The 27,320-nt window shown below is 48.7% G+C and overlaps 1 protein-coding gene across 1 annotated transcript in view; it reads left to right on the plus strand.

The window, feature by feature from the left end:
- Positions 1-27,320, plus strand: part of DNAH9 (dynein axonemal heavy chain 9) — a 329,272-nt gene that overhangs the window by 137,318 nt on the left and 164,634 nt on the right. Inside the window, exons 32-38 of the mRNA XM_078437738.2 lie at positions 5,714-5,924; positions 10,550-10,677; positions 12,218-12,326; positions 13,394-13,541; positions 15,659-15,833; positions 22,024-22,197; positions 22,668-22,875. Coding sequence (XP_078293864.2) covers positions 5,714-5,924; positions 10,550-10,677; positions 12,218-12,326; positions 13,394-13,541; positions 15,659-15,833; positions 22,024-22,197; positions 22,668-22,875 — 1,153 coding nt within the window. The remainder of the gene's footprint in view (positions 1-5,713; positions 5,925-10,549; positions 10,678-12,217; positions 12,327-13,393; positions 13,542-15,658; positions 15,834-22,023; positions 22,198-22,667; positions 22,876-27,320) is intronic.

Raw genomic sequence — 27,320 nt, forward strand, 5'->3', positions numbered from 1 at the left:
GGGCAGAGAGAGGGGAAGACACAGAATCTGAAGCAGGCTCCAGGTTCCGAGCTGTCAGCACAGAGCCCGACGCGAAGCTCAAACTCACAGCCGTGAGATCATGACCTGAGCCGAAGTCAGATGCTTAACTGACTGAGCCACCCAGGCACCCCTCAATATATGTGTTTTATAAGGATAAGAGATACTTATGTCTTTATTTATGTAGATATAATGTGTGTATAACAATACAATAGATATGATGTACAAAGAGACCGAAAATGCAAGAGTCCGGATAACAGAGAAGATTGATCTAGGTTATGCAACGTGTGACCAATGGGAATTTTAGAAAGAACTTTCTAGAGCTGGAGAAACAGATGTTTGGTTTTGTTTGTATTTAAATTCCAGTTGAGGGGCACCTGGGTGGCTCAGTCAGGTGAGCATCCAACTTTGGCTCAGGTCATGATCTCACGGTGCGTGGGTTAGAGCCCCGTGTCGGGCTCTGTGCTGACAGCTCGGAGCCTGGAGCCTGCTTCAGATTCTGTGCCTCCCTCTCTTTCTGCCCCTCCCCTGCTCATGCTCTGTCTCTGTCTCTCCAAAATAAATGTTAAAAAAATTGTTTTTAATTCCAGTTGACATACAGTGTAATATTAGTCTCAGGTATACGACAATATATTGATTCAGCACTTCCCATACATCACCCGATGCTCATCACTAACGTGCCCCCCTTAACCCCCATCCCTGACTTCACCCATCCCCCCGGCCACCTCCCCGCTGGTAGCCATCAGTATGTTCTCTATAGCTAAGAGTCTGTTTCTTGATTTGTCTCCTTTTATTCCCTTTACTCATTTGTGTCTCAAATTCCACGTTTGAGTGAGATCATACGGTATTTGTCTTCCTCTGACTGACTTATTTCGCTTAGTGTTATGTTCTCTAGCTCCGTCCACATCACTGCAAATGGCAAGATTTCATTCTTTTTTATGGCTGAGTAACATCCCAATGTATGTGTATACCACATCTTTATCCATTTCCTCCGTCAGTGGACATTCGGGTTGCTTCCATATCTTGGCCATTGTAAATAATGCTGCTATAGACATCGGGGTTATGCACCCTTTTGAATGGTACTTGAAGACATACTATGGAAAACTGAGGGTGAAAAATAATAACGCCATGGGTTTCAAAACATCAAGAATCAGAAAAAGAAACCTTAGCATTATAGCTGTCAGCAGACCTAGAAAGCAATCCATCCAAATCAGGGCAGGAAGTTCACAGTCTCCAACAAAAGACCTCAAAATGGATACGCTCAAGCAAGAATAGATCATCATGATGAAAGTTTATGCAATTTTATTAAACTTCTAAGGCAAATGTCTTTTATTTTAACAAAGAAAAAGGAAAGCAATTAGAACACCAAGAGAAAAAAGTCATGGTCTGAAACTTTTCTGAATATTTACTTATTTATTTTGAGAGACAGAGAAGAGGTGGGGAGAGAATTCTAAGCAGGTCCCATGCTGTCAGCACAGAGCCCAACACGGGGTCAAACCAGGAGATCATGACCTGAGCCGAAATCAAGAGTTGGATGCTTGAGTGACTGAGCCACCCAGGCATCCCCCAATTAAAAAAAATTTTTTTTAATGTTTTATTTTATTTTTGACAGAGATGGCATGTGTGGGGGAGGAGCAGAGAGAGAGAGGGAGACAGAGAATCCAAAGCAGCCTCCAGGCTCTGAGATGTCAACACAGAGCCCAACATGGGGTTCAAACCCAGAAACTGTGAGATCATGACCTGAGCCAAAGTCAGACGCCCAGACGCCTAACTGACTGAGCCACCCAGGCGCCCCCCAATTTTTTTTAAGTAAACAGAGCCTGATATTGATCAACATATGGAGTGTAAGAAAAGAGTATCCATGGATTAATGCTGAGAACATCATGTGTCAGGTCATGACACCAGGCTCATAGAGAACACAACGCATTCCAGGCAACTACTTTCTTCTGCAATGAAAAATCTCTATGGCCATAAAAACACAAGTCATGATTGGTCTTCAACCCTTACAATCCCAGAAAATAGAGAAGGTCTAGATATATGGATAGAATGACATATAACTATTATCAAACATAGCAATGTAAGGGTATAATGCGTCTGGCTGAAGATAGGAGAGAAAGGGAAGGACAGGGATACTGTCAAAAGCTGATAGATTCATAATAGTTGGAGAATAGAAATGACCCATCCATCGGTTGATACACAGGTAATCAAATTGTGACCCACCTACACAGCGGAATTTGATTCAACCATAAAGGAAGGAAGGGCTGGTATGCACCACGGCACAGATGAGCCTTGGAAACGTCATGAGTAAAAGAGGCCATCCACAAAATACCACATATTGTTCTAGATCTGTTTGTATGAAGTGCCCAGAATAGTCTATAGAGGCAGAATGTATATCAAGGGCTGCCGGAGCTGAGGTAGGAGTCAGAGGTAAGGAGGGGCTACTCATGGTAAGGTTTTTCCTTTTGGAGTGAAGAAAATGTCTTAATGGTGGTGACAGTTGTACAGTCCCGTGAATATGCTCGAAAGCATCGAATGGTACACTTTAAAAGGGTGAGTTTTATGGTACTTGAATTCTATCTCAATAACACTGTAGAAGTGAATAAAAAGAAGTCAATTGAACTAGAGAGTGATTGTAAGTCTTTCAGGATCAGGGAAGCAGTCAGAAGTTGTTCATGGGAAAAAGAAATGATGTAGGAATAGAATACAGTCTCAGTTCGATAACCAGGGCTCCGTTTTCCCCTCCTTCATTTTTTTAATGCAATGCCCTCGGGCCAGTTTCATGCTTAAATCCTCCAAATGCTTTCTGTTGTACTTAGAATAAAATTCTGGGACGCCTGGGTGGCTTAGTTAAGTGTCCAACTTCGGCTCAGTTCACGATCTCACGGTTCATGGGTTCGAGCCCTGTATGAGGCTCTGTGCTGACAGCTCGGAGCCGGGAGCCTGCTTCGGACTCTGTGTCTCCCTGTTTTTCTGCCCCTCCCCCTCTCATTCTCTCCCTCTGTCTCTCTCTCTCTCTCTCAAAAAAAACCTAAGCAAACAAAAAAAGAATAAAATTCCAAGTCCCCGTTCCTGCACATCTGACCTCTGCTTACCACTCTTACACTCTCCCCCACCCCACCTTTCTTTCCTGTTCCTTGAGCCCTCCAGGCTCACAGCTGAAACCTGAGGGTTTTGTACTCACTGTCCCCCTACCTGGAACATCGCCCAGAGATCTTCACGTGGCCGACTCTCTTGCCTGCATATATTAGCTTTAGATGGCAGCTCCCACAGGCCCTTCCCAACACTCTCCTTATCTGGAAAGATCCTGCGTTAAGTCCCTGAAGGACGCGAACGAGAGCCAGCATTGAGAATCCCCTTTTGGGTGCTTTTGGACCCTGACTCAGAGTTCTAGCAACAGCTGGGGACAGAGGAGAGAAAAATAAGGATTCCATGGAGAGCAAAACTCAGTATCTCAGTAAATCAGTCTGCCACAGTGGAAGCTAATCATCTTGCTCCCCAAACAGCCACTCATCCGCTACCTTTATAGTGAGCTCAGTAGTGCCACTCTCCTCCTGATCCCCCAGAACTCATTTTAACACCTGTATCACTTAATTGGTTTAAAATAGACAAATTATGGGCTCCTGGGTGGCTCAGTCCATTAAGCATCTGACTCTCGATTTCGGCTCAGGTCATGATCCCAGGGTTGTGGGACTGAGCCCTGCGTCAGGCTCTGCACTGAGTGTAGAGGCTGCTTGAGATTCTCCCTCCCTCCTTCCCTGTCTCTCTCTTTTCCTTCTCCCTCCCTCTTCTTCTGTCTTCCTCTCTCCCTCTTCCTGTCTCCTTCTGCACCTCTCCCCTGCTTGTGCTCTCTCTGTCTCTCTCAAATTAAAAAAAAAAAAAATTAGAGCAATTACTTTTTATCATTTTTGAAAAACGGGAAATAAAACGTATGGGGAAAAATCTTTGTATTGTTCAACTGTTGTGTCAATATCCAGTACATTACCTCTTCGGTTCACTTAACTCAGCCATTAAGGATCTTACAGTGCAAAATATAGTTGATCTAGAGGTGCCTGGGTGGCTCAGTCAGTTGAGTGTCCGACTTCAGTTCAGGTCATGATCTCACAGTTCATGAGATCAAGCCCCACATCAGGCTCCATGCTGACGGTGCAGAGCCTGCCTAGGATTCTCTCTCTCCCTCTTTCCCTGTCTCTCCCCTGCTCAATGTTCTCTCTGCCCCGCCCCCCTCTCAAAAATAAATACACTTAAAAAAAATTTTTTAATAAAATACGCTTGATCTATATTAAAGTTTGAACATCTTAGCCCAAGATGTATAAGACCTTTCACAATAGGGGCTGCCCGGCCCTTCCAACCATCCTTCCCATTTTCAGCAAATACTTGTTCAATGCTTGGTGTTTGCCAGATTCTCTGCTAGACACTGGAAGTAAAAAGATAAATTCATGGGGTGCCTGGGTGGCTCAGTCGGTTAAGCATCTAACTTCGGCTTAGGTCATGATCTCATGGTTTGTGAGTTCAAGCCCCGCGTCGGGCTCTGTGCTGACAGCTCAGAGCCTGGAGCCTGCTTCGGATTCTGGGTCTCCCTCTCTCTGTGCCCCTCCCTGCTCGCTCTCTCTCTCCCTCCCTCTTTCTCTCAAAAATAAACATTAAAAACTTTTTTTAAAAAAGATGAGAAATCCCTCCTAGCCTGCCTTCAATGGGCTTAGAATCTCATAGGGAGAGGAGTAACCCCTGCAGCACTGATGAGTACCAGAATGTAGGTACCTACAGGCTGGGGGACGTCCAGGTCTGGGCAGAAGCAGCAGGAGAAGGTCTGAATCAAAAGTACCCTTGTCTTGAAAGGTGCAGACTCGGGAAAGAACATCGTTAAAGAATCCCAGTTGTCTCCTTGGAATGTGCGTGCTGGGGGGAGGGGAGATGGGCCGGAAGCTGACTTGGGCCCGTCTGCAAAAGGACCTCGTCAGCCAGTCTGAGGATTTGGGGTTTCCTCACCAAAGCTCTGGAGAGCCACTAAAGGGACAGAGTGATGGCAGTGACGTGATCAGATTTTCATTCCAGGGGATGTACCCCCACAACGGTGTGGAAAGGCCAGGCTGGAGGCAAGCCAGAACAAGAGCCGTAAGGGCTCCAGTGCCACCGTTGTCCCCAAGGGACTCCTTGACTCCAGGCTCATCAAAACATCTGGCCACCCACATCGTGCTCTGTCACACCACAAGCCTTTGTCTGTACCCTTACCTCTGCTTGGAATATTCCCCCCACCCCCACTATTCATCTTCTTGGCAAACCCACCCCTGGAGCCCAGTTCAAATCCCCCCTCCTCTGTGAAGCCTTTCTTGTTCCCTCTATCTGTACAAAATCAACTGTTTCTTCCTATCTGTTCCCATGGCACTTCACAAATCCCTCGATCACGGCAAACCATTATGCTTCCCCATTAGCCTAGAAGCTCACGGAGGAGGCCAGGGACGTCCTCTCTGAACCTCCCTCCGCCTGCCCCACTCTCCAGCACTTAGTTGGTGACTAATAATTATACGACTGAATGACGAGCAAGTATGTTGCCCCCACACTTAGGACCCCTCGCTCGGATCCCTTCCTCTGTTGACATCGGGTCTCACCTTGGGGACCAGCCTGGCCCCACGGATGAGCGCTTGGGATGCAAGTGCAGAGGTTGGTCCCTTTGGCTGATAACGTCGTGTCTCCCCAGGTGGCCCAGCTGGAGGAGCTCCTGGCAGTGCGGCACTCGGTGTTCGTGGTGGGCAATGCTGGGTCCGGCAAGTCTCAGGTGCTCAAATCCTTGCACAAGACCCATCAGATCATGAAGCGTCGCCCCGTCTGGGTGGACCTCAACCCCAAAGCAGTCACAAACGATGAGCTCTTTGGTGTCATCAATCCAGCTACCAGAGAATGGAAGGATGGTAAGACCATGGGCAGGCTTGAGTCTACAGCCAGGGGCAAACTTCAGAGGGAAGGACGCTGGCCCGCTCTGTACGGAGTGGGAGAAGGAGGTGAAAAGAATCAGAGAAAGGAAGGCACTGATGTGGGCTCGGAGGGGAACCTCAGCCCTTGGGATAGTCTCTTTCCTTGGGGACCCTTCCAGCTGCTCCGTGAGAGAGGGCATCGAAAGAGGAGAGACGAGGCAGGCATTCTCAGCCAGGGTTCTGAGACTTTAGAGCACAAGTCGGAGTCCGCTCATTGCTTGGCAGGTGGAATGAATACGCGGGAGGGATGGGGAGGCCCGCAGCTCATTCCCCAAAATGCTGTAGCGTCTCACAGTGAACACCTGTTCCTATCGGCACAGCCCCAGGAGTGATGGGGAGACATCACTACAGAAGACGCCATTCATCACCACCGCGGGCGGGACCCAGAACCACGATCCCGTCTCTAGGGATTCGAAGGGTCCCAAATCCCAGTTCGCTTAGTACTAAGCCCGGGGTCGCCTTCTAAGATTTAAGAATCACTGGTAGATGCCAGAAGGAGGCACTGTCACTGGGAGAGAGCTGAAAAGAAAACTCTGAGCCCATAGGACCTCTTTGTAAAACCCACGTGGCTTCCAGAATGAGGACCTCTCAGCTCCCTCCTCCTGTCTCAATGTCTGACTGCATCATGGTCTGGCTGCCTGGATTCCTCTCGTTTAGGGCCCTCAGTCAGGGGCCTAGAACAAGGGGGTTTGATGGGCAACCTGTCCGATTTTTATTTCACTGACCCTTAATGAGGCTTAGCATTTTTTCCTCCTTACCGGCCTTAGTAACGGACTCTTGTGATTTTCTTTCCACTTACGATTTTCTTCTCTGCTTGTACGCATTCTTTATACGTCAGAGATATTACCCCTGTGTCTGTTGGGTGCATTGCTAATGGTTTCTACCATTTGTCTACAGGCACTTCATGACATATTTACCATCCACTTTTTAAAAGACAGAATTTTGTCTGCCCATTCTTTTTAGCACCTGGGATTCCTGTTTGGTTTATTACGCTCTCTCATGCTCAGCAGTAGATACAGTATCATAAATGTGGTCCTAAACATTATTTTTACATGAACCTTTTTTTTTTATCCATCTGGAATTTATTTTGGAGCTTGGTGTGAGGTAAGATAGAGAATCAACTTTATTTTCTTCCAAATGGATAATTGAAAGTGGCAGGACCGCTCATTAAGCAAACCATCCTTTCTTCCTGAATGTAAATACCAGCCTGTTTTATACGCCGGGATCCGATTCTGAGTTTTCTATTCTGTCCACTCGTTATTTATCTAATCCTATACAAATTATGATTCTACTCCGTTCACAGTCATTTTAATGTTTGTTTGTTTATTTTGAGAAACAGCGGGGGAGGGGCAGAGAAAGAAAGAGAATTTCAAGCAGGCTCGGTGCTGTCATCACAGAGCCCTATGTGGGGCTCAAACTCACAAACTGTGAGATCATGCCCTGAGCTGAAACCAAGAGTCGGACGCTTAACTGACTGAGCCACCCAGGCACCCTTGTTCATAATCATTTTATAACATTTTAATGTCTGATGACATAAGTCTCCTCAATATTCTCTTGTAATTTTCTTGGCTGGTCCCAGGCACTTAGTATTCCGTATTAAATTTAAGCTCGCATAATATAATTCAGACTTTAAGCTCTGTGGGAATTTTAATTAAAATTTTATTAAACATACAGTATTCATCAAATCTGGAGACGTTGGCAAGGAAGATTTATAATAATCATAAATCTGTATTCATGAAAAAGGAACGTCCATGTAGATGGAAGGCAACATTTTAACATTTTCTAGGGAAGCTTGATAAAAATAGAAATGTGATAGATAACATTACTTTCTCTTGTTCAAAACTAGATAGATCCTGTAACAGAAAAATAAGCATACTCTGAGAGAAATTGAAAAAAATACATCATCAAACTCAATATAACACCTAGTTTTAGAACATAGGCATCTTGTAAGTAGAAAATATTCTGTTCTTGGTCGGTTCATGGGACATTTACAAAAATTTGAAGTTTAATTGGGTCCAGAAGAAACTGCAGTGAATTGAAAAGTATCTGTTTCCAAGCCACATTGTCTGATAATAATGCAATAGAAGTAGAAACAGACAACAAGAAAGTGGCCAAAAATAATTGTGCTGCTTACACATCAGGAGATGCTCACTTAACCCCTAGATGAAAGAAAAAAAAAAAAAATACACGGCATCCCTTCTCAGAAGCAGTAAAAAGAACATACAGAAAACAACAGGGTCATGTCTGAAACCAACAGACAGGAGCTCTAGACTTTTATTTTTGAAGGTGGTCTAGAAATGAAGGAAGTCAGTGTCTATCATAAGAAATTATTCAGACTGATAGACTGAAGCTGAAGAGAACGGGGAAGAAGAAACTTAATAAAGATACAATCTGAAATTAATGGGAAGGAACAAAGAAATTATAGGATAAATAAAACGTGCTTATGGATTCTTTGTAAAGACCAGAAGCCCGCTGTGAGCATGATTGATGGGAGGAAAAAGAGTAAAATGTAGCTGATTAAGAATTAGTAGCTGTAAGAGCAAATAAAGATTAAAATGGAAGAGATCACTTAATTATATGATACATGTTAGGAAAACTAGGAGAAAAATGATCCTTTAGCAAATTATAATATGAAGGAAGTTTACTCAACAGGAAACAGAAAACGAGTAAATGGGTGAAAAGGAAAATTTAAAAAGAACGGGGAAAAAAAATTCCAAAATGATAAAAAAGGACACCTCTCAGTTCATTTTATAAAACCAGAATAACCTTGATATCAACTTTATGTAGAACCAAAAACAGCCCAATTTCACTTACTAATATAGATTCAGGGGGCACCTGGGTGGCTTAGTTGGTTGAGCGTCCAACTCTTGATTTTGGCTGAGGTCATGATCCTAGCAGGGTTGTGGGATTGAGCCCTGTGTTGGGCTCCATGCTGAGCACGGAGCCTGCTTAAGATATTCTCTCTCTCTCTCTCTCTCTCTCTCTCTCTGCCCTGTCCCAACTCGCTCACTCGCTCTCTCTATCAAAGTAAACAGGCGCTAAAAATTCAGTAGCTGTTCCTAATTTTTTTAAATTTTTTTTTAACGTTTATTTATTTTTGAGACAGAGAGAGACAGAGCATGAACGGGGGAGGGTCAGAGAGAGGGAGACACAGAATCTGAAACAGGCTCCAGGCTCTGAGCTGTCAGCACAGAGCCCGATGCGGGGCTCGAACTCACGGACTGCAAGAACATGATCTGAGCCGAAGTCGGCCGCTTAACTGACTTAGCCACCCAGGCGCCCCCCTAATTTAAGAATTCTAAGTAAAATAGGAATAGAAGGAAATCCCTTAAATATAATAAATCTAAATCTTTATCAATAAATCTTTAAAGCCAAAAGAGGGGACAAAGGCATTCTGAATGATGAGGAACTAAAGCCATTTCCATTAAAATCAGGGATAATACAGGGAGAACGATTACCAACCTTATTATTCAGCATGGCTTGGTGTGGGATTGTAGACAATGCAGTAAGACAAGAAAATGGAATAGATAGTATAAGTTAGAGGAAAGGAAAAAAATAATTATCTTGCTGATTATACAACTTTGTACCTAGAAAATTCAGGAGACATTTTGAAAAAAAAGAATCACTAAAATTAATATGAAAATTTACTAAAGGGGTGCCTGGGTGGCTCAGTCAGTTAAGCATCTGACTTCGGCTCAGGTCATGATCTCACAGTCTGTGGGTTTGAGCCCAGCATCGGGCTCTGTGCTGATGGCTCAGAGCCTGGTGCCTGCTTTGGATTCTGTGTCTCCCTCTCTCTCTGCCCCTCCTCTGCATGTGCTCTGTCTGTCTGTCTGTCTCTCTCTCTCTCTTTCAAAAAATAAAAAAAAAATTAAAAAATTTACTGAAGGTAACTAAGCATACAATAAATACATAGAATTCGATAGCTTTTCTCTGTGCTGGCTGAAAAGGGCAATACAGAAAAAAAAAATTCCATTCACAATAGCAATAAAACTATGAATTATTTAGGAATACATTTAGCCAAAGAGGTGCATCGAATGAAAATACTGTAAAACTTTATGAAGGAACACGAAGAAACGTTGGAAGAAATGAAAAACACATACCACGTTATTGATTAGGAAAGCTTAATATCACGAAAATAGATTCTTTACAAATTAAGAGATAAATTTTGTGTGATGCCAGTTAGATTCACATTGGCCCTTCTCTCAAAGCCTGGGCTGTAATCAGAAAAGATGAAACCTTACCTAAAAAGCTTTAAGGTAATTCTGTCATGTCCCAGTTGCCTATTGAAATGATTCTTAGGGCCCCTCGTCACCCAAGCCAGACCATCAGATTTTGTTTTCATTTTGCCCTTGTTCTTAAAAGTCAGACAGAAGCACAGAGAAAGGAGCATCTTAGCACTCACTATCAGATTTTCCATAGATCAAAATCCAAATCCAGTCCTGACCTGTCTCTTCCATTTACACCTTCTTCTGGGTGTCGTAGCCAAGAGGGAAAGGCTGTCTGACGAGAAATAGGACTGATGATGAGGTGGATGGTAAGCTGTCCGTACTTCCTTTCAGGACTCTTCTCTTCCATCATGCGGGAGCTTGCCAACATCACCCACGATGGGCCCAAGTGGATCTTACTGGATGGCGACATAGATCCAATGTGGATTGAGTCTCTGAACACCGTCATGGATGATAACAAGGTATCACGGGCGTAGGGAAATGCCCAGGCCATCCGTAATCATCCAGGAAACCAGTCCCCCCAGGCCCATTTGGAAATCTCGATCCCCCACAAGGGCTGGCACCGAGTAAGGAATTGCTACAGGGGTTGTTTTTTTTTTTTCTTTAATTTCCCCCAGGTTTACTGAGATCTAATCAACATAGAACATTGTGTAAGTTTAAAGCGTGCAAGGTGCTGATTTGAAATATGTGTATATTGTAAAAATGATGGCCACCATAAGGTAGTCAACGGCTTTATCACATAACTACCAAATGTATGCGTACTCACATGCTCACTGCATTTTTAGCATTGTTGTAACCGTCTTCACGATCTTCTGCATGTAGGTTAATTTAAAACTCAGAGCTGGAAGGAATCTGAAGTCATCTATTCAAATCTTCTTTCTTAAGTTTTTTTCTCTCTTGTAAATAAGGACACTGAAGGTCAGAAACATTCCGAGCCTGTCGGGCGTCCTCCATGGTGGCAAACCTTGATCCGTGGAGAGTATGTTTTATTTTTCGTAAACCAGGAAATCTCGTACCAATAAAGTGGTGGCTCCTGAATTTGTTCAGAAGGTACATTAGGGTTGGAAGCGTTGGGATGGTTTCGACATTTATAGAACCATTAAAATAAACGTGCGCTTGCCCGGAAGGACTACTTTACTTATTTTTTATTGTAGTGCAGTTGACACACGATGTTACGTGAGTTTCAGGTGCACGACATGGTGGCTGGACAGCCCTCTCCGTTAGCGACAACACTACCACCATACAATGCTATCACAGTGGCATTAGCTATATTCCCTGCGCTGTGCCTCTCATCCTGTGACTTACCTGTTCCATAGCTGAAAGCCTGTATCTCTCTCCCCTTCACCCCCTTTGCCCACCCTTCACCCCCCTTCGCTAGAGGGACTACTTTAAAAGAAATGGCAATTTCAATGAAGCCTAAGCTCTTCTCTTTTCTTTTCATTTTTTAAAATTTTATTTATATATTTTGAGAAAGACAGAGACCACATGATCTGGGGAGGGGCAGAGAGAGAGAGAGAGAGAGAGAGAGAGAGAGAGAGAATCCCAAGCAGGCTCCACGCTCTCAGCTCAGAGCCCGATTTGGGGCTCAAACCCACAAAACTGTGAGATCATAACCTGAGCTGAAACCAAGAGTGAGACGCTCAACCAACTGAGCCACCCAGGAGCCCCTGAACTCTTTTTTTTTAATAACTTTGTTATTCCATATGGTCTAGCTCATTCAAATCATTGGCATCCATTTAAACTTTTTATAGAGTTGATTTTTTTTTTGGATGCATTTACACACACAAGGATGGAGGTCACAGGGGGGCAATAGGAAAGGGGATAGAGGATTCTTGTAGAAAATTTAGAAAATACTTATCATAAAGAGGAAAATAATCGTCCTTAATCCCTACCAGGAATAATCAGCCAAATCCAGAGACCCCCACCCCACCCCGCGACCCCAGCTGATCACGTGTCCTCACTCCTTCCTTCCTACCTTGGCGTATCCCTCCCTGTTGCCAGGTGCTGACCCTGGCAAGCAACGAGAGGATCCCCCTGAGTCCCACGATGAGGCTGCTGTTTGAGATCAGCCACCTGCGCACGGCCACCCCAGCAACGGTCTCCAGAGCAGGTATCCCCCGGGAAACGAGAAAATCCGCAGAGCCGCGCCCTTGAACACAGGCGCCTCTGGCATCACGTGTGATGTGGCTGTCTCCCAAGGAAGGTCCGAACGGGAGCCGCCCGTGCATCATGGGAAACTCTGACCTGATTCCCAGCCCGAGTCTGTGTCCACGAGGGTGGCCAGGCACTCCCAGGCCAGGGCCATGGGATTTTCTTCATTCAGAGATGGGAAGGAAAGGGTCCCTGAGCTGGACAACTGTCCTGTGCACAGAAGTGCCTGGAACGAGGCTCCTTGTAGGCCAGTTCTAGCCTCCACGGCAGTGGTGACAACCCAGCATCGAAGTTCTCACTACCTCCTGGTGAGAAATGACAACTTCATACCTTAACTTAACCTCTGGCTCCACGGCCAAACTGATGGGCACAGACTGGGGCACAGGAGAGCAGATTTGATGTCTCCCCTAACACCAGAGTTCCTTCCAGGAACGCATGCTGAGGCTGTGAACGCGGGCAGGAGAATAGTCTCTCTCTGTATATATTCATGTCTTAGGGCCGCTGTTATAAGTCACCGTGAACTCGATGGCTTCTAAGACAACAGACGTTGATTCCCTCCCTAGGGGAGAACCTGCCTTTGCTTCTTCCCGCTCAGGCTGGCGGCCCCATGACTCCAACCCCCACCTCCATATCCACGCGTCCTTCTCCTCTGTGTGTGTCTTGTCTCTTCTGTCTCTTATAGGGACGCTTATAAATGTCCCACGCACATAATCTAAGATGATCCCGTCAGGAGATCCCTAATCACATGTGCAAAGGAAGGCCCTTTTGCTGAATAAGGTCACGTCCACAGGCTCCGGTTTCCTCCTGAGCCTAGACTTGGCCCTACGATCCTTGGCAACGCTGCTTTCTCTCAGCTCTTCTCAGGCCATCGGGTAGCAACCCTACTTACCCTCTCAGACCTCGGCCAGGCCTCTGTTTCTTTGAAGTCCAGTCCTCTGTACGTTTTCTACACAGAGAAAGTAACTCCGTGGGCTGAGGAATATAGTGGCATTTATGGAAACGTAACCAAATTCTTGACGTTCCCAGGAATCCTGTACATCAATCCCACGGACCTGGGCTGGAACCCTCCCGTGAGTAGCTGGATTGACAGGAGGGAAGTCCAGACAGAGAGAGCCAACCTCACCATCCTGTTTGACAAGTACCTCCCGACCTGCTTAGACACACTCAGAACCAGGTAGGCCGGGAAACACGGAAGGTGACTATTTATTTATTTTTAATGTTTGTTTAATGTTTGTTCTTGCCTCCAGCGAGAATATTACACGTGTCCACAGAGTGGGGGGGCGGTCCGAGGTTTGCAACCCGCTTTCTTGCCAGTGGACGCGTCCTTCTGGGTGTCAGGCGCCTGGCCTCGTAGTTGAGCCCAGCCCAGCCATCCGAGGTCGGTGCCGGGGAGGCGACATGACTCAGGGACCCGTCGTTCCCAAACATTCAACAAGTCAACAAATGCCAGGACTGCGTTTCCGGGAAATTGAGGCCGCTGCTCAGAACGACCCCTGACTCTGTGGTTCACTGGCCTGTGGCGCCCCGGGGTGGAGCAGAGCTGGCTGGCGTGGGGGCCGAGGTGGAAGGGACCCCCGCGCCCCCTGTCCTGCCGCATGCCCCGCCCCTTGCCCGATACAACCTGTCTCTAAGAGTTAGGCCATTTCCCTCTCTGGACAATTAGAAGAAGAGATGCTAAACTCTGTGTGTGTGTGTGTGTGTGTGTGTGTGTGTGTGCGTGCGCGCGCGTCTGTGTGTACATGAGTGTGTGCAAGCATACGAGCATGTGTACAAGCCTCTTCACCAAGCTGTGAGGATGCTGAGTGTATTCTGTGCATCCAGAGGCCGCTCACCCGATCTCCTCTAACTCTGTGGCCATCGAGGAAGAAACGCGGCCACGGCTTGGGTGCTAATTAACGTTGGCCCCGATACCACCAGGCTGTGGGGCGTGTGCACGATAGTCTTCACGTTGAACAAGCGGGCCGCACAAGGGATGATGGTACAGCAGCTTTTGTGTCCCGCTGAGCCTTCAGAGCTGTTTTGTGCAGCTGGTTCTGCTCCCGCCCCGCCCCCAACCCGGAGGGAATCTGGGGCCACATTCGTGACTTTTCTGGTCATTCTGCAAGAAGGCGTGTTGTTGCTTCCGGTCACGAACATGTGAAAACTTTAAAAACCAAACTCCATTTACGAGGAAGGCTTCTCCTGCCCCCACCTCCACCCCCACCCCGCTCAGGCCCGCTTCCTGCCGTCCACCTGCAGTGGCGAGGGTGGGGGAGTCCCCGACAGCTTCTCTCCTTACTCCTCTGGTCCCCGCCCCCCACCCATCACCAGCTGTAGCTTCTGACCCCTCAGATCGAAAGGGGACAGAGGAGAGCAAGGGCAGGAAGGGTCTTAACGGCTGGTACTGGCATGGCCTCGTTACCCTAAGCGTGGCAGGTTTGAAATCAGACTCTTGGGGCGCCTGCGTGGCTCAGTCGGTTGAGCGGCTGGCTTCGGGGTTTGTGAGTTCGAGCCCCACGTCGGGCTCTCTACAGTCAGCCCGGAGCCTGCTTCGAATCCACTGTCCCCAGCTCTCTGCCTCTCCCCTGCTTGTTCTCTCTCTCTCTCTCTCTCTCTCTCTCTCTCACACACACACACACACACACACACACACACACACACACACTCACACTCACATAATAAATCTACAAACTTGAATCAGTAAAACAAAAACAAAACAAATTTTTAAGTACAAAAACTAGGCCACGGAAGAGTGAGGCGTATTTTCAGAAGACGAGCTCCGTCAAGTAAGTCATGATTGTATCTATAATAAGCAGCTGTCCGGGCCCACTCTGCCTCCCCGCCCGTAAGACTCGGGTTCCCGAGGAAACGTCTTCAGTGTGTGTGTTTGATTTGAGGGAACTTCTTTGAGCCAAAGGCAGGGAAGGACCAGCCTCAGCACTGCGCTGACTCTGGGAGGGCTTTTGACACTCGGGGAAACCGGAATGGTTCCTTGTTCCGTCGCAGTGGCCTGTACTCCCTGAGGACTGAGGGGGGCGGTCACTGTTCAGAGAAGGGAAGAGCAGCGGGGGAGGGTATCGGAGGGAAGGGTGATGAGAAGGGACCTTCTCGGAGCACCACGGGCCCCTTCTTGGTCGGGAGAGCTGACCCAAAAGTAGGCGGTGAGAACAAAGGCTTCGGTAGCACCTCGTAATCCCAGGGATCCTGACAGGTCACGAGTGCCCCCAAAACAAGTGGGTGCCGAGACTGTCCAGCAAGCCTCTAGGAGAGAAGCCCGTATGTCAAAGAGCATCTCTGGGTCTGTCCCTGCAGATTCAAGAAGACGATTCCAATCCCAGAGCAGAGCATGGTTCAGATGCTGTGCTACCTTCTCGAGTGTCTCCTGACCGCAGAGGACATCCCTGCAGACTGCCCCAAGGAAACCTACGAGCTCTATTTCGTGTTTGCCGCCATCTGGGCTTTCGGCGGAGCAATGGCCCAAGATCAGGTAAGAGGAGATGCCGGGCTTGACGCCCACGTGCAAGTCCGCCGTGGCCAAAACCAGCGTTCCAGCAAAGATGCGGAAAACAGGACCGCGGAATGTCAGAATCAATCTGAAGGCATCGGGCTGTTTTGTTATCTATCCGTCGCTCTGCCAGAGACGTCGGTCCCCACAGAAGGGCCCTTTGGAGCGAGACCGATGAGATCGGGCTAGGTTTTGAGCTCTTGCCTTTTGGGTTGGTGGTGCATCCGATGTCGTGGAAAGCCACGGTGTTTTGGAACAACTGGCGGTATAAGTACGCTACTTTGCAAGGGGATGTGTTTTATAGACGGAACGATGCTGTGCTGTAGAGGCTTGAGAGGGAGGAATCCCTTTAGCGTTCCAGAACAAGCACGTACAACTCCGTCCCCGGCCAGAGTGTTAGCCAGCACTGTCCACAGAAGCTTGGACCAAAGGTTAATTGACATCTAGGGGTAGGAAACCAAATCAGTATTTATCTCATGGTTCTGGCTCCCTGTAGCCTCATGTTTAGGGGGAGGGATGTTGGCTTGGGGTATCTTGGCATCCTATTCTTTTTAAAAAGAGAAATTAAGTGTTTTTTTTATTTTTGAGAGACAGAGTGCAAGCAGGGAAGGGGCAGAAAGACAGGAAGACACAGAATCCCAAGCAGGCTCCAGGCTCTGAGCTGTCAGCACAGAGCCTGACGCGGGGCTCGAACCCACAAACTGTGACACCATGACCTGAGCCGAAGTCAGTTGCTTAACCGACTGAGCCACCCAGGCGCCCCAGTGGCGTCCTACTCTTTAACCCTTCCTATATTCCCAGACGTTCTGTTGGCTTAGTTTCTTCCAAATGAAAAGTTCTCTATCTAGAAACCTCACTTCCAAGGTTGGGCAACCCAGTCCTTTACAGCCGACTCTAGCAATCAGGCAGGGTCATTATAGGGGCTTCAGACATGGACTCTGCTTTCGAATTGTAACTTTGCCACTTGATACTGGGGGGCTTTGGACAAATGGCTTCACCTCTCTCTACCTTGCTGCTCACGTGTGTACAGAGGCAGGGGTGAGGACAGCAATGCACAGCATCTAGGGTGGTCATGAGGAGTCAAGGAAAGGATACTGTTCTGATCGTCCGACACAGATATGTGCAGAGCTCTTTGGGTTAAATCGTGCTGGCACACGTTATGTGCTTATTATTCATATTCTCGCACCGTGAATATTCAGTTTCATAGCAAGTGTCTGGTGCCCCCCTCACAGCAAGGGGTCAAACAGACCCACGGTGGGTGGAGAGTTATGATTTACTCTTTCCAGTCTGGGTTGATGTGGGGCTCTTCCGAGGAGAGAGGTAAAAAGCGTCAGTCTCCCAGGGCAAAGCCATGTTCTAGAATCCAAAATGGCGGTGAGCTGGGAGAATTTGCAATGAATTTATTTTTTAAATGTTTATTTATTTATTTCGAAGGGAGGAGAGGCAGAAAGAGAGAGAGAGAGAAAGAATCCCAAGCAGGCTCGATGCTGTCAGCACAGAGCCCGACGTGGGGCTTGATCTCACGAACCATGAGATCATGACCTGAGCCGAAACCAGGAGTCGGACGCTTAACCGACTGAACCACCCAGGCGCCCCAACAATTAATTTAGAACTAATAACTAGTTTCTCTTTCGTTTTCACAGACCCTGGCTGCTAGCATCCACCCTACCTCCCTCCGCTCCCTAGCATGCTCTTTTGTGGTCCACATTCAGAAAGCAGCTCTCCCAAGCTCCTGGGACGTGTGCCTTTCTCCCTCTCCCTGTCCCTCCCCTCTCCAGATCCTGGTGGGAAAGGGGGAATTCCCCAGGGCAGGACAATGCCTGAAACTGGGAATTGGGCGTCTGAGAATCTCACACTGCCTCCTGCAGTCCTCGGTGCTTCTCCATGGACTGCTTCTTGGAGGCAAGGACTCCGGCAGGGTGGACGAGACCTCACCAAGTCCAGAGATCCAGAAGGCATAGGTCACTTCTTTCCATCAAATGCACACCCTGACCTTTCAGCTGCTGAAATGTCAGACAGCAACCACTGTCGGGCTTCTCCCCCGTTTCAGTGCTTAGTAGGCAGTGGCGGGGTGGGGGCAGTCAGGATGAAGACTCTTAGTCAATTTTTCTGTGTCCGAATACATTTTAAATCCACTCAACTCTTTTTAAAAAGCCCAGGAGAAAGCGTCCTCCCAGGTGTCCCGGAGCACTTGAAACTGTAGGTGGCCATGCTCGCACATGGGGAAAGGACACGGGAGAAAGCTTTTAGCAGCAGGGAATGCCCAAGACCCCTACCCAACCTGCATTCAAGCCAAACACCAAAAATAGCGCTGTAAATAGCAAGATAGGAAGTTGGCCAAAGAATTCACGTCAGGAACACCAGTGGTGCTTAATGTTTGAAAAGCTGTCATTAAAGCAAAGCACGAATTCAGCATGCAGCCCGTACCTGAGTGCCAGCTGCAAAAGCAAAAGAACTTGGTGCTGGAGGAGGTTCTCCCTAAAGGACTTTGCAGGGGATCATGGGTAGTGGCCTCTCAGAAGCAAGTGACCTCTCGGAGAGCACGTGCTCTGGAGACTGGAAGCCTGGGTTCCGCACCCAGCTCTGCCATGTGCTTTGGAAGTGGAGCCTTCTGAGTTGTGGTCTTTTCATATATAAAATAGGAGTCATTTGCCCTCGCCAGGCTTCCTGGGAGCCGGGGAGGATCAGATGAGGTGATGTTACAGCCCAAGGTCTTCTATGGTGTACGGGTGCACCTTAGTGTCGTCAAGTTCAGAGGACAGTAAAGGGAGGGGGGACCGCAGGACTGTCTAGATCCAAAGGCAATGGGGATTTCTGAAGGTCACCTCTTCCTTAAGGTCACTGCTGAAGAGACACCCAGAGAGCTGAACTGAGAAAGAGCTGTTGGATGACTCAGCAGAGGTGACCTTGTGTTTAGCGTCCAATTATGGTGGAGGTGAGGCCAAGTGCTGGGTTACAGGGATGAGGCGATGTTGGTGTGTCCCAGCCCATGGCGTGGCCGTTAACTGGCCACAGAGCTCCAAGTGGCCTTGGCGGCGGAAGGAGAAGATGCACCCAACCTGTTTTCTTTTTTTTTTTTCTTATTAGAGTGAATTTTATTTTATTTTATTTTATTTTATTTTATTTTATTTTATTTTATTTTATTTTATTTTATTTCAGATTATTTATTTATTTATTTATTTTTGAATATATGAAATTTATTGTCAAATTGGTTTCCATACAACACCCAGTGCTCATCCCAAAAGGTGCCCTCCTCAATACCCATCCCCCACCCCCCATCAACCCTCAGTTTGTTCTCAGTTTTTAACAGTCTCTTATGCTTTGGCTCTCTCCCACTCTAACCTCTTTTTTTTTTCCTTCCCCTCCCCCATGGGTTTCTGTTAAGTTTCTCAGGATCCACATAAGACCGAACACATATGGTATCTGTCTTTCTCTGTATGGCTTATTTCACTTAGCATCACACTCTCCAGTTCCATCCACGTTGCTACAAAGGGCCATATTTCGTTCTTTCTCATTGCCACGTAGTACTCCATTGTGTATATAAACCACAATTTCTTTATCCATTCGTCAGTTGATGGACATTTAGGCTCTTTCCATAATTTGGCTATTGTTGAGAGCACTGCTATAAACATTGGGGTACAAGTGCCCCTATGCATCAGTACTCCTGTATCCTGTGGGTAAATTCCTAGCAGTGCTATTGCTGGGTCATAGGGTAGGTCTATTTTTAATTTTTTGAGGAACCTCCACCCTGTTTTCCAGAGCGGCTGCACCAGTTTGCATTCCCACCAACAGTGCAAGAGGGTTCCCGTTTCTCCACATCCTCGCCAGCATCTATAGTCTCCTGATTTGTTCATTTTGGCCACTCTGACTGGCGTGAGGTGATATCTGAGTGTGGTTTTGATTTGTATTTCCCTGATGAGGAGCGATGTTGAGCATCTGCTCATGTGCCTGTTGGCCATCTGGATGTCTTCTTTAGAGAAGTGTCTATTCATGTCTTCTGCCCATTTATTCACTGGATTATTTGTTTTTCGGGTGTGAAGCTTGGTGAGCTCTTTATAGATTTTGGATACTAGCCCTTTGTCCGATATGTCATTTGCAAATACCTTTTCCCATTCCGTTGGTTGCCTTTTAGTTTTGTTGATTGTTTCCTTTGCAGTGCAGAAGCTTTTTATCTTCATGAGGTCCCAACAGTTCATTTTTGCCTTTAATTCCCTTGCCTTTGGGGATGTGTCAAGTAAGAAATTGCTGCGGCTGAGGTCATAGAGGTTTTTTCCTGCTTTCTCCTCTAGGGTTTTGATGGTTTCCTGTCTCACATTCAGGTCCTTTATCCATTTTCAGTTTATTTTTGTGAATGGTGTGAGAAAGTGGTCTAGTTTCAACCTTCTGCATGTTGCTGTCCGGTTCTGCCAGCACCATTTGTTAAAGAGACTTTTTTCCATTGGATATTCTTTACTGCTTTGTCAAAGATTAGTCGGCAACCTGTTTTCTTTTCTAAAGGTGACCTTCGCCTTGGTTTTTCCACGTAAATCTACAATCCGGTTTTTAAGGGACGTTGAAAATCTTGAAGGATTGTATCCATGAGTCAAAAATGGGTTTTTTCCTCCAAGGCTTCTGGTCGCAGAGCACACGACTGAGAAGATCCCGCACCCCCTTCATCTGAATTCATGTCAGAATAAGAACACACAGATCTGTCCATCTGTATCGGGACTTGTTTCCGTTCTCATTCCAAAGCAAGAAAATTCAGTCGTACTTACCCAGTAGGCAACAAAGTGAGCTGCCCCACTGGCCGCAAGCCCAGATTCACTGCCCACACGCCCAGCTTCCTCATCTGTCCCACCCTCCGGGAACATTTCCCTAAAATGTCCAGTCTGGGTCTCTTTTTAGGTTTCCTTTTTGGGGATTTTTCCTAGGTCTGTATGCTCAAAGAATGGGCTTATTGACAGTAGTTGCGGGTATGTTATGGGGTGCGTGCATGGGCGCGTGCATCCATGTGCCCGTGTCTGGCATGTTTTGGCTTGGACATAGTAAGATAATTAAAAAAAAAAAATTTTAATGTTTACTTATTTTTGAGACAGAGAGAGACAGAGTATGAGCAGGGCAGGGTCAGAGAGAGAGGGAGACACAGACTTGGAAGCAGGCTCCAGGCTCTGAGCTGTCAGCATGGAGCCCAACGCGGGGCTCGAACCCATCAACCGCAAGATCATGACCTGAGCCGAAGTCGGACGCTCAACCGACTGAGCCACCCAGGCGCCCCTATAGTAAGATAATTGGAGTATACCGGGCGCGCAGCCCTGAGGGGCTCGTGATCTAACACGCGTGTATGTGAATCACGTATCTCTACCTATTCCTTCCGTCAGAAAGACCAGTTTAGCTTTGTCTCTGCTGCTCTTATGTTTTAGAAATTTTAGCTCTTAGGGCACCTGGGTGGCTCAGTCAGTTAAGCGTCCGACTCTTGATTTCGACTCAGGTCACGATCTCGTGGTTTCGTGAGTTCAAGCCCCGCATCAGGCTCTGCACTGGCTAGCGGATCCTGCTTGGGATTCTGTTTCTGTCTGTCTGTCTGTCTGTCTGTCTGTCTCTGTCTGCCCCTCCCCCACTTGCACTGTCCCTGTCTCTCTCAAAATAAATAAACTTAAAAAAAAAATTTTAGCTCTTGAAGGAAGACCTTCAGAGTCCTTGGAAGTTCTCTTTTCTGGGGTGCTCATTTCACAGCTGACACTGAGGCACAGAAGGAGGTGAGGCTCTTCTCACGCCACCACCCTGCACCCCCCAGGTGCCAGCAGCCTCCATTTTTATCCGTTCCGTCCCTAACCGCCACCCTGGAGTTGCTGGGTCTCTGAGGTCTGGGAGGAAGGGGGTCAATCTGTCTTTTCATCTTGCGGTCATGGGACCCCACTCTTTTCGGTGTTCTCACACCCCGTGAAGAGTCTCAGATGCACAGTGCCAGGGGGACTCAGCCCCACGGTCAAGCGGTGGCACTCGTGCCCCCGCACTGATGCGCCTCATCAGGGCTGGTCCCCAGGGAAGCAGCATCCTTCCTGGAGAAGCCACTCCATCAGGCAGGTCCGCAAAGCCTTTCGTGGCCCCGACCTTCTGCCCAACGGCCGGGTAGTCTGTCCAGGCTTCGCAAGCTCCGGAGAGCCTCGCCTCCTGACCCGCTTTGTTCTGGCAGCTTGCAGACCACCGGGAAGAGTTCAGCAAGTGGTGGCTCGCGCATTTCAAGACAGTCAAGTTTCCCTCCCAGGGAACCGTCTTTGACTACTACATAGACCCGGAGACCAAGAAATTCGAGCCCTGGTCCAAGCTCATCCCCCAGTTTGAATTCGACCCCGAGATGCCTCTGCAGGTGAGTGTGGCCGAGTGACCAAGGATGTCTGCTTGTGCCAAGGATCCGTAGCGGTCCTAGTCACAGCCCGTTATTGGCACTCAAGTGTTTTAACCTTGCTGGCAACCAGTCATGCCCAGCGACGTGCTTTTCGAGAGGAGACTCTCGGTGCAGGGAAGCCACAGAAACCCCGTAAAGACTAGCTAACTTGATTCGCAGACTCCAGCGGCATCCTGGGGGCAGAAGGTTCTAAAGCGCATTAGAGAGGCCACAGGGAGGCAGACGGAGCTGGCCGAGGAGGGAGGGGATCTCTCCACCCCGAGAATGAACTCCCGGAGTGGTGTTAGCGTGCATGCGAAGGAAGGCGCCCCTGCCCCAGGTAGTGAGCCAGCGCCCCCTCGCCAGGGGGAGTTCCTCTTCTGAAATGTTCCGGAACGTTCCGCCCCGCATCTGTTTCTCCCACGAGCCTGCCCATCGTGTCCTCCCCGCAGGCTTGCCTGGTGCCCACGGGCGAGACCGTCCGAGTGTGCTACTTCCTGGAGCGGCTCCTGGAGCGGCGGCGGCCGGTCATGCTGGTGGGGACCGCGGGGGTCGGCAAGTCGGTCCTGGTGGGAACCAAGCTGGCCAGCCTCGACGCCGAGGAGTACCTGGTGCAAAACGTGCCGTTCAACTACTATACCACGTCGGCGATGCTGCAAGGTGAGGGCCGGAGCGCATGGAGGGTGGTCCGGGGGCGTCTGAGTGGCCACGTGCCCCCGACATGGAGCCGGGGTAAAGCATCAGGCACCTGTTGGGGTTCCCCCGTGCCCCCCTCCCATCTCCTACATTCCTCCCGGGCCAGGAGTCGAACACAGAGAGGTTCAGCACCTTAACGCCAAAGAAAGTGGGCACGCGCAGAAGCGTTTCCATAGGCTTGTAGACTCCTGGCACGGGAAGTGTCTCTAGAGAGCATTTCCTTCCCGTCTCGCCTCCCCGTATCTCCTAGATGGGGAAACTGAGGCTCGGGTAGAAGCGCACGATTGCCCAAGGTCCCCGTTAAGCAGCAAGGCTGGCATAGCACATCCGGGCTTCTGAGCACGTAGAACGTGCTTCTCACCGGGAGCTGACACACCGGGCTGCCAAGTGGGCACGGGTCCTCCAGGTGTGGCTTCAGGGTCAGAGGCTCGCTGCAGGAACGTCCCCCTCGCCAGAGGCACTTTCTCCTTGACCCTCACTTACAACAGGGTCTCCTCGTATAGAGAAACACTCATCACATGAACCCTGGAAGAAGCTTCCTTTTGACGAAGCGCCCGAGCCACGCTCCTGACCGGAGGAGGGCGGTGGCAAGGCTGGGGAGAACGCAGCTCTTCCCCCTGATGCCGTAACTGGGCCGTGCTTCCCACGTGAGACCCCGGTGCACGCCCGCACGTGGAATGCCACGCACCCGCCTGTTTGCACACTGGCCAGTTGCAGGCCGTCACTCAGTACACAAGGACGAGCCCAGCACTCTCCCTGTCCGACATCCAGGCCAGCAGACTTGCAAACCAGGCTTTACTCTGACCACCTCTTGCCCAGCCTGGACCCGTTTCACTCACCCAGTGCTTCCGTGGCCCCTCCCAGCGGGATCCCCAGAGTCAGCCAGTGTGGTCTTGGTGGGGTTCCGCGTCCACAGCTCCCACGGGGAGAACAGCTCGCCTCCCTCCTTCCTCCTGACCATCCCGCCGGGTCTTCCGAGGCCCGGGACCCAGCCAGCTCCGCGTGCTGTCGGGGGCACCAGGGTCTGCTCCCTGCCTCTCAGAGCAGTTAGGCACCCGCACGCCTGCACCTGTCACCCCTCGGTGACAGGCCCTCCTCCGCCTCTTTGTCAAGCGAGCCTCGGGGCTCCACCCCCTGCTGGGCTCATGAATGCTGCCAGGGTCCGTCGCGACCCTAGTGCCCACGTGAACCTGAACAAGTAAGACAACACGAAATGAGGAAGGCTCGTGGCACAGATTCACTAGTGGGTTGGTGACGTGAGCGTCTGTGAACAGCCAAAGAACACTTGCGTTTTCTTTGTTGCTCTTGCCCCTGTAAATGGCTATGGGCATGATGTGCTTTGAAGTTTCATCTGCACGATGAACGCTTTTTTCTCCGGCACCTTGTGAAAACTGCACAAGCACCCAGACAAACCTATCCGTTTCTGTGGTGGAAATACTTCCACCTTTGTGGTGGTCACCCTCCACGGTATTTCCACTTCCCAGGCAGAGTGGGTAAAAATCATTCAGATATGATGAGTTTTGAATATCCTTACCTTTTTTTTTTTTTTTTTGTAATATAATGTAATTAGTTGTAAGCTTATCTATTTTTTAATTTATTATTATTTTTTTTTTGAGACACAGAGACAGAGAAACAGAGTGTGAGTTGAGGAGGGACAGAGAGGGGAGGGAGACACAGAATAATCCAAAGCAGGGTCCAGGCTCCGAGCTGTCATCACAGAGCCCCATGCAGGGCTCGAACTCACAGACCGGACTGTGAGATCATGGCCTGAGCTGAAGTCGGACGCTCAACTGACTGAGCCACCCAGGCACCCCTAATTTATATTTTATTTTTTTTATTAGAGAGTGTGTGCACACGAACAGGGGAGAGGGTCAGAGGGAGGGGGAGAGAGAGAGAGAGAGAGAGAGAGAGAGAGAGAGAGAATCTCAAGCAGGCTTTGTGCTCAGCATGGAGCCCAACACAGGGCTCAATCCCATGACCCTGGGATCATGATCTGAGCCAAAATCGAGTCAGACGCTCAACTGACTGAGCCACCCAGGTGCCTCATTATCTAATTTATTGTTTAAATAACGGCTGTGCTTAGTAATGCAGCTTGCAGAATTCCCTCAGTGTTAACAATGGTCTCTCACTCGTTTCATCTCTCTTCCATGAGACCTTGGCCACAATCATGGTATGCTGTGTCGTGACCTTGCATCGTGGCCTGACATTGCCACGTTAATGCCCGGCGGTGGTCGTAAGCGGATGTCACGTGCCTGTCTGGCTCACTTGTTGACCCTGTTTGTTCCTGGGAGAATATACCTGCCCTTATTTGCAAGCCTGGAGTCCGGTGACCGACCAGATTATGAGCTCTGCCCATTTTCTCCGATTCTTAAATCTATGATCAATAGACTAATATCAACAAGTGGCATTTATCAAACATTCATCAAGTATGTGTCAGGTGCCAACCTGAGAATGGAAGTTGACCTGTTTTTATTTAGTTATTTTGCATAATTTTTTTAAAAGTTGATTTATTTTTGAGAGAGAGAGCGTGCATGCAAGCAGGGGAGGGGCAGAGAGAGAGCGAAAGAGGGAGAATCCCAAGCAGGCTCCACACTGTCTGCGTGGAGCCTGACGCGGGGCTCGAACTCACGAGCCGTGAGATCGTGACCTGAGCCGAAACCGACAGCCAGGCAGTTAACCGACTGAGCCACCCAGGTGCCCCGGAAGTTGACATGTTTTTAAATCATTTCATCATTTACAGCCCCATAAAGTAAGTCCTTGTATCGTCCCTGTGTTGTAGATGAGAAAGTCAAGGCAGAGGAGTTAAATAAGCTCTCCGAGGCCATGCCGAGAGTAACGATGGAGCCAGGATTTGAACCCAGACAGAGTCTGTGCTCTTTTGTTGTTGTTGTTTATTTATTTTTGAGACAGAGAAGGCGCCCGGGAGAGGCAGAGAGAGAGGGAGAGAGACAATCCCAAGCAGGCTCCATGCTGTGATTGAGGACCCCGACACGGAGCTCTAACTCATGAACCGCGAGATCATGACCTGACTCAAAGTCAAAACTTCAACCAACCTAGCCACCCAGGCGCCCCCGGAGCCTTGCCCTTAACAACAAGGTTACATTGCCTCCCTGGTAGGAAACTACCACAAAAACTGTAATAAATATTTGCTGTTATTACTATTACCATTCGTGGTAACATTCGAGTATTCTGGAGGACTTGTTCTCTAGAATCCTATTGTCAGGTTTCTGCATGTAAGCAAACACTTTAAATAGTAAAAATTCATAACCAAGGAAAGGGAGACAAGCTGCTTGCTCTTCTCCCGGGTCCTCTCGCCCGGACCTCTCCGTCTTCTCCTGGGTCCCCAACCTGGAGGATTTTCTCCTCCTGTCCTGGTGAAACACAGAATTATTCAGAAGAGTCAGCCTGCTGTCAGATGGGGCCAGGATAACACCGGCCGTCACTGCAGCTGGACGCAACACTCCTGCGTCCCGTTAGCTCCCTAGTGGCCTCTTGGTCCCTTCCATCCTCCACACTAGAGGTGGGTGAAGCTTCTGCTGTCCAGAAGCAGCCAGGAACTTGGGACTAACCCAGAGCCCAAGAGGAGCAGCATAAAGGCCACAAAGCCCACGCAACAGAGCTCATACCCGTGACTCTGGAAAAAAAAGAAAATGCTGAATTCCCTTACGTGGAGCCTCATGCCTCTTTCTGTTGGTCACAGTCCAAACAACTTTGTTTATTTGGCCTCTCAGCCTAAAACGTTTTAGAAGCAACAAAATGGCAGGAGAAAGGATGCTGATGACGCTTAGGAAAAGGGGAGCCAGGAACCTGGTATCCCAGAGGGCAGAGAACATTTCAGAAAGGAGATTCTCAAAGGGCAGCTACCCCAGTCTCGGACAAGAGGCAGGTTCTCCCACGCACATCCTGAGCCCAACGTTCTTTCTGCAGCCGAGTGCCTCCGTCGCCTTTTGTGCCTAAGAGCCTGCGTAATTACGAACAGATCCAGTGTGCTGTGGTATATGGTCTGCTTCCCGGGGCAGGTAGTACACCCAGACAGGTGTGCAAGATGTGTGTGGGGCCACTTCAGACCCGTTATAAACACACATCAAGCCCCACATCGGGCTCTGCACTCATAATGCAAAGCCTGCTTGGGATTTTCTCTCTCTCTCTGCCCCTCCTGTACTCACACTGTCTCCGTCTCCCTCAAAATAAATAAACCGGGGTGCCTGGTGGCTCAGTCGGTTGGGCGTCCGACTTCAGCTCAGGTCATGGTCTCAAGGTTGGTGAGTTCGAGCCCCGCATCAGGCTCTGTGCTCACAGCTCAGAGCCTGGAACCTGCTTCGGATTCTGTGTCTTCTCCTCTCTCCGCCCCTCCCTTGCTCATGCTCTGTCTCTGTCTCTCTCTCAATAATGAATAAATGTTAAAAAAA

This window comes from Panthera onca, chromosome E1 (genome assembly GCF_046562875.1).
Source record: "Panthera onca isolate mPanOnc1 chromosome E1, mPanOnc1 haplotype 2, whole genome shotgun sequence".
NCBI lineage: Eukaryota > Metazoa > Chordata > Mammalia > Carnivora > Felidae > Panthera > Panthera onca.